Genomic DNA, 18503 nt, shown 5'->3' on the forward strand with positions numbered 1-18503 from the left:
CACTTCCACGTGCTCGTGAATGGGCAGGTGTCTCCAAACGATTGATTTTGACGCTCTAAACGCCATATTTGTTTTTTGTTTTGTCTCCAGGATGAAAACATCATGCGATCAATGCATCTCTTTGAAAACGTCCTTTAAATCTTTGTTACCCAGGAAAGCTTTTGGGGGAGTTGACAGACTTTTGGGACTGGTGTACAGCGTGCTATGCAGATTTATGCGTTTATGACATAAAATAACTTGTTGTTCCTTACTGTGGGCCACCAGTAAGAGGAGCTGTGGTGACACTCTGGAAGCATCAGTTGGTTTTACTTACTTCCTGCCAGGTGACACCAGGTGACTTTTTGGAAAAAAAAACACCATTCCATACAATGGAGAATATTCCCGAGTGTCCCCACTTCTTTTAGAGGACAAATGTATATATTTAGTGTAGGTACATGAATGATGAAAAGAATCATGTGTCCCCGCCAGGTAGAAGGCAGCAAATGACGTCCACACAAGCACACAAGTAGCTTATATTGAATTTATGTAGAATATTAGACACCACCAATGCTTTTTAAGTGTATTTTCTTTATCATACGTTCATCTTTCTATCGGATAATTAAGTTATTTATATGGTGTTATGCTCATTGTAAAAAAAACAGGTCATCCATGCAGTATTAAAGGAACATTTGTGGGTTTGTGGGAGTTTTAAAAGCTGCTCTACAAGTATGTGAACTTTCATTTTATTTATTTTTCGAAAAACTATTCTCTCTGACACTTTGTATGTTGTATTTATTATCATTTTACTTATGTGCTCATCATCACTTTTGAAATGAGACTGGATGCCGCATATTTCTACATTTATGAAAATATAACACAACATAAAAATAAACGATAAACATCATTCTTGTTTACTGTATTTTTTCATCATTTTTATTTCAATGTACAGTAGATGCCCGCCTATTCATGGGTCGGCATCCGTGCCGCTGCGTGTTCATTTCTTTTGTACTCAGAGCACATGAAAGACATAAAACACAGTGAGAAAATACTATTAGAAAGAAACTGCAATAAAAATGGATATAATGTAATAAAAGCTTAAAGCACTAGCAACCTTTCCATATCAATAGTAAGACCACTACACTGCTTGGTTATTACTGTTGCTGAAGCAACACCAGTTATGTGTTTTGTAGAGTTAAGAGTTTACTGATTTCTGACCGTCTTTGAACATTACATGTGTCCTGATTTTGTTTGTGTGTGTGGCTCCGTGCAGAGAGGACCGCTAAGTTTGCTGATGTTGTTTTGGTGCGGTGGAGATAGTTGATGGACCATTTCTTCGTTATCTTTCCAACTTCCAGTTAGATATTTTATCCTAAATGATGGTGGCAACAGTCAAGCCACTGAGACAAGTGCGGCCAATATTGAGTACATTGTGTATTCTTCCACGGCATACCACACTAACTAGTTTAGTTTAGTTTAGTAACTAGTTTTCGAGTGATTCCTGTGTTTACAGACAATAAATTAGCGTAAATTCCTGACTATAAGCCACTACTTTTTTTGCCACACGCTTTGAACCCTGTGGCTTAAACAATGATGTGGCTAATTTATGGCTAAAAGAGCTACAGTTCCCGTGGTGCTTAAGAGTGCAGCTTTAGTAAGTTTGGAATTGCAGTAGTGGACAAAAATATCATGTTCTTGAAGTCTTATGCAACAACCGTGTTTTATCTGACAAATCTTAAGTAAGTTTGATCAAGCGTAGGATAAGTACAGCTCTGCTTGGACTGCGGCAGAAGCATCTCACTGCTCATCATTAGGGTTAACAAGTGATGAGGGGACCACCGAGTGTAGGTAGGATTGCAAGATTTATAGTTTCTTTCTGTGTAAATATCCCACGTTACATGTGCGTCTTATTTATGTACAAAAACAAAATTCTCTAAATTTGGTGGGTGTGACTTATATTCAGGTGTGCTCAATAGTCCAGAAATTATGGTAAGCTTTTAATTAATTTATAGGCTTTTCTTGGGTGTGTATTTCACTTGCTGTTTTTTGTCATGTAGGTCTCGGAATGGAACACACTGCTGTACTGTACTGCAGTCTTATTTTTTTAGTACCCTGGTGCCTTTTAGTGGCTCTAAGGCAAAGGTGCACCACTCCTTCTCAAGTATGTACAGTGGATCCCCACATATTCATGATTCATCATTCACGACCCAGCAGATTTGCAGATTTTTGGTAGAAAAATTTGTTTTTGTTTCTCCTAAAATAGGCATTTTTTTCTGCTGAAAACACATCTCATTCTCCCCAAGTCAGGAATAATTTATAAATACAGGACAATAAAGCCAACATACAGTAGCTGTACGACATGACGTCAGTGCCTAATCTAATAATTGCAGTCAATTTTATTGCAACTGAAGTCAAACTCGCAGGAGGGTTTGGACGGGGTGCAGCGAGCTGGCATAGCGATGCAGCAGCATAATCCAGGCTTTACTCTTGTTAAAAATAGACATTTTTACGGCCGTTTCAAATATTCTTGTTTATTTGCTATTTGCGGGTGGTTTCCCTGCGAATAGCTGGGATCAACTGTATTAAGGATAGAATTTTTAAGACAAATAATGTGCTCACATTACCTGAGGTTATGTTTTAATACAAACCAAATTGTACGGTTTCAACTAAAAAGGCAGCTGTCAATTTATCTGGTACAAAAAGACAATACACGATACTGAAAAAATAATTCTTAAAGGAAAACTGCACTTTTTTTTGGAATTTTTGCTCATCATCCACGATACTTATGCGAGACACGAACACGTCTCTCTCTTTTCTGTGCGTTCTAAAGATATAAAAACAGATAAAAAGACACAGCTCATCACTGCACGTATGGAAACATTTATTCCGCCTATAAAGCCTTCTCAAAAAGATTCCAAAAAGCACCAACAACGCTCCTTTTACATATAATGTGACGGAATGTACAGAACGCACAGAAAAGAGAAAGACGTGTGTTCATGTCTCATAAGGATTGTGGATGATGGGCAAAATTCTGAAAAAGTGCCGTTTTCCTTTAACCATCCCCCACCTTTTCTTTTTTTTTTAAAGTGTAATTTGTTGTTTCAGACTAGCATTAAAAACAAAAGGCACATTTACATTTGTCTTCTATTAGCCTTCTTTTACTCAGCAAATAACTAAAAAAAAACAATAAGCTGGAATGTGGTTTAAAAAAAAAAAAAGAGGCAGCTTTGGCACACTTTCTCCATGATCTGTGTTTGGAATGTTCCCAAAATGCAGTTTTTCCGCCTTTTGTAAAATTATTAGGGTCCGTTTTAAGCTCTCTGGAAGACAAAAATGTTTTAAGTGAGTACTTGTTTGATCTCCCTATGAACGTAGCACAGGAAGTCCACGTAGGAGGTTCCGCCGTGAAGGCCTTTGTCCTCCACCAAGAACTGGCGGAACATCATCTCAGGTTTGTCCTTCTGCCTCACGATCTGAAGCTGAGAAGAGGAAAAGACAAGCAAAAATATTTGAATAATAATCTAATGTTGTAATTAAAATGACTGTACAGTGTTCCCTGTATGAACGCTGTTACAGGCTGAGCCCGGCCCCTTAAGAAGAACTGCATTGTGGGAAGGTGAGTGTCTCTCTTCCATCTCTGTCTGTCTGCACCGCCCATTGTTTTCTGCTTCCTGATTGGCTGTAGACCATTGTCAATCAATCTCCTTCGTGCCGTCCTGCCATGTCTGTGTCATCGCTAGCCTTTTTGCTTGCTAGCTTGTGAACGAATCTTTGATTCGTCTGCAGCAATATGTTCTAACAATTTGTTAGAACATATTGAATAATATATATAGAACATGTTTGAATAAGTAAAAAAATAAATTTGGGCCGCATGGTGGCCGAGTGGTTAGCATGTTGGCCACACAGTCAGGGGATCGGGAAGACCTGCGTTCGAATGTCCGTTGGAGATGTTCTCCCCGTGCGTGTGTGGGTTTATCTCCGGTTTCCTCCCACATTCCAAAAACTGTGTTAAATTAATTGGCGACTCAGGGTGTGAATGTGAGTGTGAACGGTTGTTTGTCTATATATGCCCTGTGATTGGCTGGCGACCATTCCAGAGTGTACACTGCCTCTCGCCTGAAGTCAGCCGGAATAGGCTCCAGCATAACCGTGACCCTAATGAGGATAAGCGGCAAAGAAAATGGATGGATGGAATTTGGGCAAAATGTGCTCAATAATTGATAGCTAGAGGTTGCTCAAGACCTTTTGAAGTTTAACACGCACTACCGGGGGCTTTTATATCCCTGGTGGGTCACCCATGACAAACAGGTCCTTGGTGAGGGACCAGACAAAGAGTGGCCCAACAGACCGCACATATTTTTCATGTGCTTTAAATTAATTTTCATATTTTAATATATAATTTCAATGTATATAATTTTTAATATATAATAATATATAATATGGCTTTATATTCTATTTATGTTCAATTTTCGTAATTTTAAATGTTTTGGAAATATGTGTTGTTGCGTGGGCAAGTATTTACTCTAAAGCTCCAAAGCCACAGTTGAGTGGACAGCAGACAAGACAGGAGTTGTGTTTTCAGACTTTTTCCTTACAGTACTTCTTTGTGGACCTTTTTTGTCCTTACCTTCATGGATTTGGGGCTCTTTTCCAGAAGGTCTCTCATGATTGCTCGAACCTTCTTAGACAGCGGGTTGTCCAGCTCAGGCAGAACGCTCTTTAGGGGAGGAAAAAAAGCACAATAAAGTCAGATACGTGTTGAGTTATATTTGTTTAAATGTAGATATAAGCAGCGCCGACCATGTTTCCTTGCAGGTGGGCAAGGGAGGGTGCGTTAAAGAGGCCCTGGATCACGTCAGGTGGACTCGCCTGGCCCAACCACAGGAACATAGTGTGGCCGTTCTCCAAAAGGAAGACACCACTGTCTGCTAGACGCTCTTCTGTGCAACGCAGAGGAGCGGGTGGAGCCTCATTAGCGACATCCATGTTGTGCTAAAAGGAAATAAAATTAATTTTGATCTTCATTTTATTGTGTTTTTTCTCTTCTTGTCTTTGCTGTACCAGTGGGATGAGGCGCGGATAGAGCAGCAGCTGAGTGTCCTCCACCCCCATGGCCATGACGGACAGCCTCTGATAAGCCCGATCGTCCGTCGACAGCTCAGTGCTGCCGGTCAAGGGAGATGTTTTCATCAGGCTGTTCATGTAGACCGGGAACACCTTCATGGCATCTGGCAGGATTAGCTAAACACACACAAGTCAAAAATACTTACAATAGATCCCTGCTATTGGTGGGGGCTGCACAGGTACCTTAGTCAGCTTATGCTGTAGTGTCCTCAAAATTGAAACTTTTAAAAGTGAGACTGTGAGACTTACGTTTATGCATTTGTTTGAAATAAAAGTAATGTTTATAGAGTTTAAAGACCTTTCAAAATTATATCTAACACATTTTAAGAGAATTTTAGAAATTTGAAGGCCTTAAATTCAATTTAGGCTTTTTAGGACTCCGCGGATACCCTAATTCTATTTTCGGTGAGAAATGGCGGGAATGAGCGGGTTTTCCCCAAAAATATTTCATCATCATATATCATCTTTTGAAAAGAAATCTTTTAATTTGATCTACACTGCAATAGTCAAGTTTGGACACACTTTGTCATGCTTTTGGTACTGTGTGTGTGTGTGTGTGTGTGTGTGTGTTTATTTAAAAGATTTAATATGGCAGTAAATAAAAAAAAAATAGCTGTTTATAAAAAGATACCTATATAATTTCACCTAAAATATATTATTTTATGTATGTGTGTGTGTGTGTAGGTGTGCGTGTGTACGGCCAATGCTGCATTCCAGGAAAGTGGGAAATTTCTCTGTCAATGGAAAGCCACTACTTGAGGGAATGTAGAACAAAAACACAACAAAAGACTAAATAAAATAATAAAATTAGTTATACCTTATTTGTATTATTTTACCATATTGCTATAGTATTTTTACTATGAATGTATTTTGCTATACACAGCCGGTTCTGCATATTTCCCAATTTTCTTGAATGCAGCACGAGTTTGTATGTTTGTGTATTCCAGGCTAACCTGACTGGCCACCGAGGCGCTGGCACAGTTTTTCCTGTAGCAGGCCAGCATATGGGCCGTCTGGTTGACCAGAATCTCCTTGATGTTCTTCAGCGGCTGGTTCAAGATGGCCCGGTATGCTGATTTGGCGAAGAAGTTGACGAGTGAGTCTGTCTCGCAGCACTTGTATAGCTCTGATAGGTGCGAGCTGCAGTTGAGGCTGAGGTTGAGGATGCGGAGGCGCCGCTGCCCGCTGATGGTCGTGTAGAGCAAAGCACACTGGGAACAGAAGAGCATTGGTTTAGAAACAAAAGCACTAAGTAGCCATTGAGAATTTTTGGCGCACACCTGTATGAGAGCGCCCGTCTCCTCATTGAGCGCGTCATCGTGCTTGAACTCCACCGTCACCGCCTTGTCACAGTCTACCGCTGCCATTTCCACATCTGTGGTGTTCTTCATATGGATGCCGCCGAAGAAGTCAGTGGCTCTGAAGCCTGTAGACACACTCACTTGGATATAATATACTATATGAATCTGTGCTTTTTTTAATTAAATATGGTAGCAAAAAAAGTTGCAAGTGCCTGTAGTTTTGATAAAGAAGGTGAGAAACACTATTGAATTCAAGAAAGAACTCGCAGCAATGTACGAAGGCAGCATCTGTTACAATAGGATTGGAATGTAAAGGTTCTTAGATAAGACAGGTTGGAGTTTAAGTTTGACACATTACACAAAGTAAGACGGGTCAGTGTGTGAATGGAAACGTCATATAAGACAACCGGAGAAGAAAAAAAAGAGTCTTATATTCTGGTCAATATGGTAAAATTCCTCACCTGTGCTGGTGCGAACACGCATGATGGCATCAAACCCGATGCTCTTCTGCACTTCCTTCCTCACATCTTGCAGGAAGTGCTCCCCGTCCATCTCCACCTGACACCATGCAGTATTAGAAATAACCAGCAGATGGAAGGCTTGTGTCTACACCAGTAAGAAGCTCACCTGGAAGTTGTTATACTTGAACACAGAGCCTCCTGTGTGCAACGACACGTCTGCCATGGTGGCCACATCCACATACTGGTTGGGGAAGAGAAAGAGATCCACACAGCAGCCTTGGGCCACGCAGTCTTTGGACAGCTGCTCGTACGTCCCCTTCAGCGGCTGGAAGAGTGTTTTCTCTTTCTCCGTATTGACCAGCTTTTTGTCGTCCCTGTTCTTGAGCTTGCCGGGAGCTTCTGCGGTAGGCATGGATGAGTGGAAGATGAAGAGTTTGCCGCTGCAGTCTGCTTCCTGCATGTTGAAGGTAATCAAATGATGATGAGTTGGATGCAGTGCACTTCTACAACAGAGTGTTTTGGTAATTTCCCCTTCAAAATGACCTTGAATGCCTCTACACCAGCCTGGATGACAGGAGCAAAGACCGTTTCGCTCTCGTTGGTGTCGGCAAACATGTCAGGGATTTGGGTCAGGAGGCTGCCGATAACAAATCACACATTAACTTTAGTATTTACCCTTTTTAATTATTGTAATTAATATTACTTACTTGCAGATGACTGCCCTGGATTCTTGGAAGTCGACGAGGAAGCCATCTGGGAGTGGCACATACATCTCGGCCATGTCGGACACCACCATCATCTGCGGCTGCGACAGGGAGCTCTTGACGTTGTAGAAGTGGAGTGTCTTGTTGTAGGTGACGAAGCCCACCTTCACAGGTGAGTTGTCTGCGCCCTCCTCTCTGATGAATGGGAGATAAGACAAGCTTCTATAACAGTGACCACATCATACAAATAATAATACACGTACTTCACCATCAATGTGATTTAAAGACGTGACTTTAACAACACAACCAACTGAACATACAAGTGTGATGCCCCTTTGCTTAAAAATATATAAAACTCAACTAAATAATTACAACTGAGAAAATAAAACAATTTTTAATACAAAGATTACAAAACAAATAAGCCAAAGTAAATGCAATCATTTTAAATGGCTAGCAACCATAAAAACATGAAATTATTACTGTAATTTCTTTCCCAAATTAATATTATCAATTTAATCAAAAAACACCCAAAGTCAGCTGGGATAGGCATACCTCCGTGGTCCTAATGACGATTAAGCGGTATAGAAAGAGAATGAATGAATTAAAAAATAATGTACAATAAATAAAAGTAGAAAAAAATAATTTCAAATGGCTAGCAACAATAAAAACTACTAATTAATTAATTTCAAAATAAATTCTATAATCATTCATTTTCAGTACCGCTTGTCCTCCATAAGTGTTATGTATGAGAGCGTTTCTGGAGTGTGAGAGAAAGCTAGAGTAGCCAAGAAATTTGACGCAGGCATGGGGAGAACATGCACAGTCCACACAGAAATGCTTCAACAGATATTTGAAACCTTGATCTTGTAACTGTGAGATCAACACACTAGACACAGGGCCACCATGCGGCCGAACAGTAGCATATGACGTATACCAAAAATAATAATAATAAAGCTGGCAACCACAAAAACAACTGAAAAACTCAAAATAACGACGTCAATGTACCCCATCAGACCACCGGACATCCTCGGACATTCCCACACGTTCGTACCTCGGCAGCATGTCCAGCAGCGTCTTCAGCTCATTACATATTAGTCTGACCAGCCCGCTTTTAACGTTGTTGTAAGACACGTCGATCATGAAGATGTAGGCAGGTGGATTGGGCGGCTTGTTGTTCTGTGGAATCATCATATCAGGAATATGTCCAGAACAGTTGTCAATGTGGTGCTGACCAATACTGTACAGTGGAACCTTGGCTAGCATCATTATTTTGTTCCAGGAGGTCTGACTCGACCCGAAATGGACGCTAACTGAATCAATTTTTCCCAATAGCAATAATGTACCGGTAAATCCAATTAACCCGTTCCAGAAAGCCAAAAATGTTAAACATTTTTATAGTTTTACATGCAGAAAACAAATACATACACATGATAAATGAAAGGAAGAAATTAACATTTTAGGTTACTTTTATCTTCATTGAAGATGTGATTCTTGACGTGACCTTTCCCCATGACACCATGTGGCAGCAAGATCAACATCGACACCACCTTCATATTTTGTCATAAATTATTTCTTGAAATCAACAGTTTTTTTTCACCGCAATAACCCAAAATAAAGGCAAAGAAAGTTGCAAGTGCTGGCATTTGATAAAGAAGGTGAGAAACACTACTGAACTCAACAAATGACTCATGACAAACCACAAAGGTAGTGTCCGTGTTGATCGTGCTGCCACATCTTCAATTAAAGTAAAAGTAAGCATTTATCCCTTTCATTCATCATATTCAGGCATTTACAGCAGAACTGTTTTATGTGGGTAAAATTACAAAAACGTGTTTTGTGTTTTTTTTTGAGTCAACCACTAATGACATCATAGACAGGTGACGCAGCTGACTTTCGGTTCCTGTTTTCATGTAGTGGCAAGCTAATAGCATGATAACAAGGATGTTTTGTCCTTAAAAATACATTAAGAACACAGTTAGACTCACAGTGTATTAACAACACGACAAGAGGCGCACCATATTGTAGGCTAAACAGAAAATGTACGCAAACCAAAGTCAAATGATGGCGGAACTTGTTGACGTTAACTAAAAAACACGCTAACTAAGGTTCCACTGTACATGCAATCCTTGCTTAAAAGACCTTGCAGTAGTCCAGGGTGGCCACCATTTCATATGATCCCAGCGACAGCTCTGGTCTCTCGTATAAGTCCACCCTGCGGCCCATGTGGTCGAGGTGTTGAAAGTAGAAGACAGGCACTATGGATAACCAAAATAATAATGTCTAACACTGCCTTCCTATTACTTCTGATTGCTGTTTGCGTGTAGCACCTTCATTGCTGCAGTTGCAAAAGCCGCACTGGTAGCGGCGGCCGCCCTCGATGAACTGCATGTAGGGACACATGTAGGCCTTGCATCGATTGCAGCGGATGGGACCGCTTTCACCGTGGTTTACGAGGTACAGTGGCGTCTACAGAAGAGGAGGACACAATGACATCATGGTGAATTCTATTAGCTTACATCTGAGAAGGTTGACATCTTAAAATGTGTTTAAAATCTCCTCTCTTCTCCTCCAGATGCAGTGTTGGATATTGGAGGGAACACTAACATTGCCTAAAAAGGCGTAGGAGATGAGGCGAGCGGCAAGGGAAGCATTTAGGACACTGCAAGGGATCCAAAAGGAGGTAGTACATCTGTGTCATGACATCCAGTACAAGTGAACTATTGATTTATGATGAATGCATCATGCTGAGAAATTTGATATACACCTTGTATTGGGATTTTATTGACTAACCTGCAGAAATTGACAAGCATCTAGTAGGAGTTTGTATTTGCACAAATTACCATATTCACCCAAATATAAGACGTTCCCTTTTTTGGAAATATATTACCATATTCCTGAATACATGTCTTATATAAGCCTTGTACTGGAGTTTATTTCCTCAATGCAGAAATTCCCAGGCATCTCTTAGGGGCCTGTATCTACACATATTAGCCTAATGACGTGAATAAATGATGACTCATAATTTTTGAAGACCCAATTTTGGTAAAATGTTTTAAGAAAAAAATCAAAAACTAAAAATAAATGTAATCATCATAGTGACCGGAATATTACACGATGCTGAATATAAGATAACACCTCTTTCTCGAGACCTTTTTTTTTTTTTAATGGTTTTTCCAGCCAAAGACAAAGAAAAAGACAACATTATTCTATTGACCCAAATATAAAAAGCTCGTGAATGTAAGACAACCTCTCTTTATCAAGACATGTTTTTGGGAAAACCCACAATGGCTGACTAAGCAGGAGAAACTCTGACATCTTTGGTACTTGAATGTAGTTTACTTAAAAGTGTTATGTTTTTGTCCTGTTTTTAGATAAATATTGATTCTCAAATGGTAAAGATTAAATTTTGGCATACAGGTTTGGCGTTGTCTGAACCCTTTATCAATGAGCCGTAATCCTGCGACAGTGCACAGGAATACGGTGGGAGACAAATATAATGGCGAGCGTTTTGTGAGGCTTGATTTTTTTTTTTAGCATTTTTGTGATGCAAATGTATTAATCTTTTGAACGCATATTGTTTTGAGAAGCCAAACTGTTTACTCAATTGTCCTCAGCAACTAAGCGGAACTACGTTCTGCATCACAGATCTGATCAGAACTGTATTTAGGAGACCAAGTGGGGAGTAAGTCTCTGTTAATGGACTACAATGCTGATGTCATACAACTTCATGTCAAAAAATTTGAACTATCCCTTTAAGCTTGTTATATTTGGTTGAGCGCCAGCTTTACAAGCACCACCGATCACCGGAGGAAATTTCTAATGCTCAAAATTACTTGCAGAAATGAAAGTTAGGCATATTGGTGATGATGTATCCCAAGATAAAAAATTAAATGGGGGTCTCGATTTGCTAATGGTTTTGCAGTGTCTTGACAGTCAGCTTTTTATACAAGCAGCCGGATTGTGCAGCGGATAACAACGCTGGCGCTTGGCACAGGGGAATCCCAGTCAGAATTAATGGCAACATACAACATATGACAAGATATATATATACACACACACACACACACACACACACACACACCGGCCCTCACAGTGTCTGATGAGAAAAATTATAGCCGATTCCCCACTCAAGGCCCAGGCACCAAATGCAAATGTACATATATACTGTGTCTGTGTTGATTCATCCAGGTAATCCGCAATGGTTGAATAAAGGCAGCTAGACTCCTTTTTGTTGCAGCTGGACTCTTCTTTTTTGTTGAAGACATCTCACCTTTAATCCAAAAGGCTTCTTCCGTTCTAAATTTTTAAGTGTGGAGTGTCCCCATTTATGTCTCTGGTGGGTGGTGGTGGTCAATATAGGGTACTAATAATACTTTTTATATGATGAGTAACTTGACAGTTTTCCATATTGACCCTAATTACATTTTAAGACAAGTTATTTTCCCTTGAAAAAAGGCTCAAAAAGAACAGGTCTTAAAAAAGAGGGCCGTCTTACATTCAGGGTCCTATTATCTGCAGGTCAGTATGGCAATTAAACAACTTATTGGCAAATGGTGGAACTATTTGAGGGAAAAACAGTCCTACCTCGTTCTTTGGCAAGCTGGCAAACGGTTTGACGATGCATGCCAAGGGCACCTGGCACTGTTTGGCTAGATCGGAGGTGCATGGCAAGGAGTAGGTGGTGCAGCGCATAAACCTGGGGCTGGCATTGCCTAAATCCAATGAAATGTAGAATGAGTACAAATGACGCAAACAAAAGAATAATGTTAGTGGGATAATACCTTGGTCTTGCACTGTAAAGTTGGTGGTGACTAGAGGTGGAACTTGTCCTCTGATGTTGGTACTAAAAACTTGTCCTCCATGTTTGGCTTGGTCGTCCTCAATGACTTGAATCTGGGGTGAAAAAAAGATATGAATTAGCATATTATAGCACAAAATAGACTCCAGCATACACCCCGCAACCCTAATGGGGCTAAGCGTCATAGAAAATGGATGGATGGATTGTGCAAATATTACATTAAATAAATTGTAGCGTACGCACTGTGCTGGGAATGGAGTCCAGATCCAGTTTCTTCTGAGGCGGACCAGCAGGGAATCCCCCAGGTCCTGGATGTGGTCCTGCCATGTGGCCTCCAAATGGCCCTGAGCGCAAACAAAAGGCATGACGAAGGATTTTAAACTCCTAAAGTACGCCTCAGAAGTATATCTTTTGTGTTTTATTGTGACGCAAACACAGTAGGGTACCAGCGAAGGCAATGCCATCACCACAGAGCTGTATATCAATCTTATTGTGAGATTTAATCAAGCGAAATACAAACAACAAAATATGTTTACCAGCTTACTTACCACTTCCCGCCAATAGGTGACAGTATATAAGGTTTATTTAATGTAATCATAAAGTGATTCGTTTTTCTTTCTACTTGTATATCGAAACATGTATGTTACAAGTAAAGTACCTGCTTGCTCTTAGTATGCAGGTATTGTCTGTTTTATGAAACTGAAACACCTCAAAAAACACATCTTTTGTGTATTTTGTGATGCAAACACTGCAGACTACCAGTGATGGCGAAGACGAAATGTGTGAGGCTACCCTACTGTAGAACTAGAAATGGAGATTACTGTGACATTTTATCAGCATAAATTGCCTTGCAATGCCTATAAAACACTGGTAGGTGACAGTATCACTCAGCAAATCACATTCCTGATCCCTCACCATCCTTTAATTTAATTATATAGTGGTTAGTTTCTCTTTATATTTGTACAATCAAACCTCGATTTTCAAACGCCCACATTTTTTTATGATTCTATTTTCAGCTAATTATCGCAAAATTTTGTCTTGGTTCTCGCACACTGACTTGGTTATCGTACAATATTGCATGGAGCAAACTTGTATTTTACTGTCTGGCATGTTGAATGTTGTGGTATTAATAAAGATGTGGACATACTTGCTTGTTTATATATTTGTGAGTTAAATTATTTTGTATTGTTTTCTGCATGTAAAACTATTTTGTGTTAATATTTTTGGGTGTCTGGAATGGACTAATTGGATTTACATTATTTCCTATGGGAAAAATTGCTTTAGATTTCATATATCTCAGTTTTCATCTGATATTTTGGAACGAATTAATCACAAAAACAAAAGTACCACTGTATGTTGAACGTTAATGTATTTGCTTGCTGCACATACCCAAGCATTGTGGCTTTTTGGAGGATTTTAAACTTTAAAATATGCCTCTTTTGTTTTCTTATTATGATGCATACATTGAAGGGTACCAGCAATGGCAAAGAAGTGTGATGATAACCATGGATTTGGAAAATGAGCGTATTGTGACACTTTATTAGCATAAATACACTTTTAATATCTATAAAACACTACTAAGGGATGGTGTCACTCTGCAACCTCCCAACAATTAGCTTATTTTTACACTTATATGTAGACAGTTAAGGTACCTGCTTGCTGTGGGTATCCAGGCGGACCCACAGGCCCAGGACCAGGCTGCTGGAGCCCTCGAGAACCACCAGGATGAGGAGGCGGTGCTCCAGGGAAGGGTCGTCCCATCGGAGGGCTTCCCATGGAAATACTTGGCGCTGGGGCCATCTGGGGCGGCTGCATGTGGGGAGACTGCATGTGGGGAGACTGCGATCCCAGGGTCATCTGAGGCGGAGGGGGTGTACGGAAAGGCTGCTGGAGGCTTGTCGCAGATGGGGGGTTCTGGAGCACTGGTCCCGGAGCTTCAACAAGGAAGAAAGGGGTTCATCACAAAGGTGGTTGACATGTTTGATTAAGTTAAGAACAGCTTACCATAGTTGCCCATGTTCAGTGAACTCATCTGATTGGTCAGCTGCATGGCTGGAGGCGGGGCTGAAGAGGCCATGCTGTTGTACGCTGTGGACTGTAGCGGTTGTCCGTAAGCAGCAGGGTACCTGAGGTATAACAAATCACTTGATTAATTCATCACTTCACCCTAATTAATTCATCGATCAACTGAGGAATGTATGAATTAATTAAACAAATATATTTACTTCCACTTACCTTTGTGGCTGAGCCCCATTCTGCTGGTTGCTTGGACTGGAAGGAGTGGACACTGGAGGTGGCAACACTGGTGATTTCATCCCACCTAACACATGGTAAGGAATTTTTTTTTAGTATTTAACCTTCTATTGGCTCCTTTGTCAAACCTCTGACGGACCAGTGACAAAAAAAGGAAAAGAAGAAAAAGAAAAAGGTGTGTTGTATTCCTAATGTGATTTTTGGAGTGGTACAGAGATGGAATGCATGAGGTAATGTACAGGAAGTGTAACTGCTGCGCGATATACAGTACAATGGATCCCCTGCATGGTGGCAAATGACATTCACGACACCACAAAATCACAAATTCCTGGTGAAAAATATATTCCCCCCCAAAATAGGCAGTTTTTTGTGAGTAATCATTTTTGAATATGTGATAATGAAGCATAAAAATGTTTTTTGGCAAGAATCTACTGCTCTCACATGTCTCCGTAAACAAATATGCTGCAGCCCAGCTTTTGGCCAGCAGGAGTCATGGCTAGTGATAGTACCAAGGACAAGCCAAAGCTTGAAAACCCTATTCTGTTGTTCAAGTCTCCTGTTTGAGAACAATTGCTATCCCAGGGCAATACGAAAACGTGGATAAGACAAAAGCAGTGTGTGTCATTGACATATGGTAAACAAGGTGGAACTATTAATGCTGCAATTCAGCCAACAAGGATTTAAAATTTACTAAAAATAAAATAATATTCAGACTGTTTAAACCTGGGGTCTCAAACTCGCGACTTGACAGTAACGACTACTGTGAATGCGACCCGCAAGCTCAAAGTTAAGCCAATGATGCTCACAGGGTGAAAGCATAACCTACCACGGAACTAAGAGTGTGTCACATGGAGAAATGGGGGTCACTAAACAGAAGACTGCCTACAATCGCGGTGCTAACACACACACAAAGTGACAGCACAACATGTAACAGGTAAGTAACTACTCGGGGTGTAACAGTACACTAAAATGTAATTTCAGTTCGGTTCAGTTTCTTGAAGTGCTCGGTTTGGTCCATTTTCGCTGTTCTGACAAATGCTAAACAGTTTTGTTCCCTTACTGTACCCAAAATTAACCAAACCGTGACCTTAAAACCGAGCTTTGTCACTTAGGGATGTCGTTAACCTAGTGATTTTCCGATTGTGTCTGAATGTTTTCTTGCTGCCCGCTGGCTGGGGACCCCTGTGCTACCTTGCATGGTCAATGCTCACCTGTCAGAGGTGCTTGGAACGTGGGTGGTGCTCCTCCTCCATAGTGTCCATAATGGGGTTGCACAGGACCAGGCCCAAACCCACCTTGGTAGCCCCCTATCCCCGGCTGGGCCTGGGAGTAAGGGGGTGCGGCAACATAACCCTGTTGACTCATTGGTATGCTCTTCTCATGCCACAGTAATTGGGTTTCTGGACAGTCTGTGGGAGGTAGAAAGTCAGCTGTAAAAGTGTAATGACCAAAATGAGCTGTCTACTCACATATGATGACCTCATGCATTAACGTGCACACAACATGGACCTTTGAGATGCTGGTAAGAAGCAGATAAGATTATCTTTGTGAATTTCCTATCTATCTATATAGCAGTCCAGCAAAAATAATACACATATGCTTGATGCCATTTTCTGGACGAAACAACGCAAAACACCTTCACTGTCAACACAATGCGTTGCATTTAAACTCATGCTTCCATTCTTTTCAGGGTCGTCGCCACGTCAAAGCTTGTTGTAGTGGATAAAATCATTCTCAACGAATAAATCATCTTACATACACTTACGTATGTTTAAATTACATTACACACAATGCAAAAAGTAATGCAATTTACAACACTAGGGCATCTTTGCTAGCCAGCTACTTAGTAACAAACCTATTACAGTATCCTGAAGTAAACAAAACGTCCTAACACACAAGCGCCCAAAGCGACCATGTTTACAATTATTATGAAGTGACAAGTAAATGTTCTTTTATTTACCAGTATATTGGGGCAGAATTCGCTTCGCCTGTTGGTTGCAGGGAATGCAGAGTGCCACGTCAAACTCCTCCAAGCTGCCGGTCTGTGTGACGTATGAGGAAAAAAGGGTGGAGGGAAACTTCCTATCAGCATTTGGTTTCAAAATAAACAACAGTGAAGCCATCAATGGCCAATTAATAGCCCAAATAAAACTTAAACAAGCATAAGCGGTACAGTGTTTGTTTATATAGCCTTTTTGGATATAAAACATCATTCATACAATCTTAAAATCAATGTAAATGTTGTATGACGTGCTTTTATTTCGATGCTCGGCAGCCTTCCTTGGACGGGATACCCTTTGATAGTTTTCGTTGACTTAACGGCAGGGAAAGAGTACGCATGCGCAGAAATATTTCACGTCACGTCAGCGGCATAAAGCTAAAAATACTTCCGAAAAAATAAATAAAAAGAATGATAATAACAATAATACTGTTCATATAATTTTTAAATAAATTATAAATAATTTAAAGATTAAATAAAGGAGATATGAAGAAATACAACATAATTAAATGATATGCTAAAATGATGGCTGCACATGGACAGGTGGTTAGCATGTTGGCCACATAGTTAGGAGATCGGGAAGACGAATCTCCGCTGTGGTGTTTGTGATGGACAAACTGAGGTTCGCACAGACGTCCAACAACATCACACCGTACGGGTTCAGATCGGGGAGGCCGTTCCTCCCCTCCAGGTCACACTGTCAATGCCCACATGGCCGTTGAAGTCTCCCAGTAAAATGACAGGGTCACCAGTTGGGTTGCTCTCCAGCACCCCTCTGATGGATTCCAAGACAGCTGGATACTCTGAACTGCCGTTCGGCACGTACGCACATGGACAGTCAGGACCCTTTCCCCAACCCGAAGGCGTAGGGAAATGACCCTCTCGTTAACCAGGGATGACTCCAACACAGAGGCACTGAGCCGGGGGGCTATCAATAAGCCTACACCAGCTTGGGGCCTCTCCCCTGCAGCAACTTCAGAGTAGAACAAGGTCCAGCCCCTCTCGAGGAGTTTGGTTCCAGAACCCACTTTTTTAAGAGCAATTTTACATATTTTTTTTTAACATTAGAGCAATTTTTCTGTGCTGTACCCATGTTGAAGACGTGTGCAGCTCCACTAGTCTTCGTATGTGCCTGTACGAGCATATTAGGAACCCACAGTAGACAATAGCTGGCTAAATACAGAGCCACGGCAGTCCTTATTGGCTAAGAGAGAACCCGCCTATTGTGGTCTGCATCCTGATTGGCTGTTTGACCATTGTTAATCAATCTCCATAGTGTTGTTTCCTGTTGTGGTCAATAGTCGCCAGAAAAATAGCAAACTGTGTGAACTGCTTACTAACAATAAACAATAGAAGAAGAAGAAGCTAACTGGCGACATAAATGTTCAGTTCAAGGAGTACGACGAGGAGGAGGACGACGTCAGGAGCAATATGTTTTAACAAGGATACAAAAACACCAGAGCCGAACTGCGCCAGGACGAGAGACGATCAGAGGAGTGGATACGCGTGAGAAACTAACTAATTTCTTGTGTCTAATTTGGTCGACTGATAATTAAAATTCTAATGAAATTTGAACTTTGAGAGTGTTTCAACAAGAGAGAAATGTGAGAAAATGTTAATGCCTGTCTGAGTAAAGTGTATAAAGTGTATGGTGAGGGGTTTTACAGCCTTAAAACATATATAATAATTGTAAACAAAAAAAGTTGTCTACTTCACTTATTGCCGGCTATTTTGGGAACCTATTCCCCGCGATAAACGAGGGAACACTGTATTTAAAAAACTGTTACTTTAACTTTTTTTTTTTTTTAAACCGTGGCTTTAATTAAACACACTTACCTTTAAACCATTAAAAGTTTGCAAAATATAATTAACGATGAAGAAGTTTAA

The 18503-nt window shown here is 40.6% G+C and overlaps 2 protein-coding genes across 7 annotated transcripts in view; one reads left to right on the forward strand and one right to left on the reverse strand.

Moving 5' to 3' along the window:
- The window catches only part of kcnip4a (potassium voltage-gated channel interacting protein 4a), a 77214-nt gene extending 74737 nt beyond the window's left edge, over positions 1 to 2477 (forward strand). For 3 of the 6 annotated variants that reach the window (XM_054799811.1, XM_054799809.1, XM_054799815.1), the window contains exon 8: positions 91 to 2477. In XM_054799811.1, the coding sequence (XP_054655786.1) occupies positions 91 to 138 (48 nt within the window). In that variant the 3' untranslated portion in view covers positions 139 to 2477. The remainder of the gene's footprint in view (positions 1 to 90) is intronic. The other 3 variants (XM_054799812.1, XM_054799814.1, XM_054799813.1) reach the window with 2 other exon arrangements.
- On the reverse strand, positions 377 to 16672 carry sec24d (SEC24 homolog D, COPII coat complex component). Its single transcript, XM_054799808.1, has 21 exons — positions 16578 to 16672; positions 15829 to 16026; positions 14600 to 14684; positions 14369 to 14490; positions 14017 to 14298; positions 12608 to 12708; positions 12348 to 12459; positions 12151 to 12278; positions 9894 to 10032; positions 9706 to 9821; positions 8618 to 8742; positions 7570 to 7761; positions 7406 to 7499; positions 7029 to 7316; positions 6863 to 6959; positions 6381 to 6526; positions 6054 to 6311; positions 5038 to 5217; positions 4777 to 4968; positions 4604 to 4693; positions 377 to 3455 (listed from the first exon to the last, which is right to left on the reverse strand). Exons 2-21 carry the CDS (start codon positions 15980 to 15982, stop codon positions 3315 to 3317), a joined length of 3042 nt encoding a protein of 1013 aa, XP_054655783.1. The 5' UTR covers positions 15983 to 16026; positions 16578 to 16672; the 3' UTR covers positions 377 to 3314.
- Between the last annotated feature and the right edge of the window lie 1831 nt (positions 16673 to 18503).

This window comes from Dunckerocampus dactyliophorus, chromosome 15 (assembly GCF_027744805.1).
Source record: "Dunckerocampus dactyliophorus isolate RoL2022-P2 chromosome 15, RoL_Ddac_1.1, whole genome shotgun sequence".
Lineage (NCBI taxonomy): Eukaryota > Metazoa > Chordata > Actinopteri > Syngnathiformes > Syngnathidae > Dunckerocampus > Dunckerocampus dactyliophorus.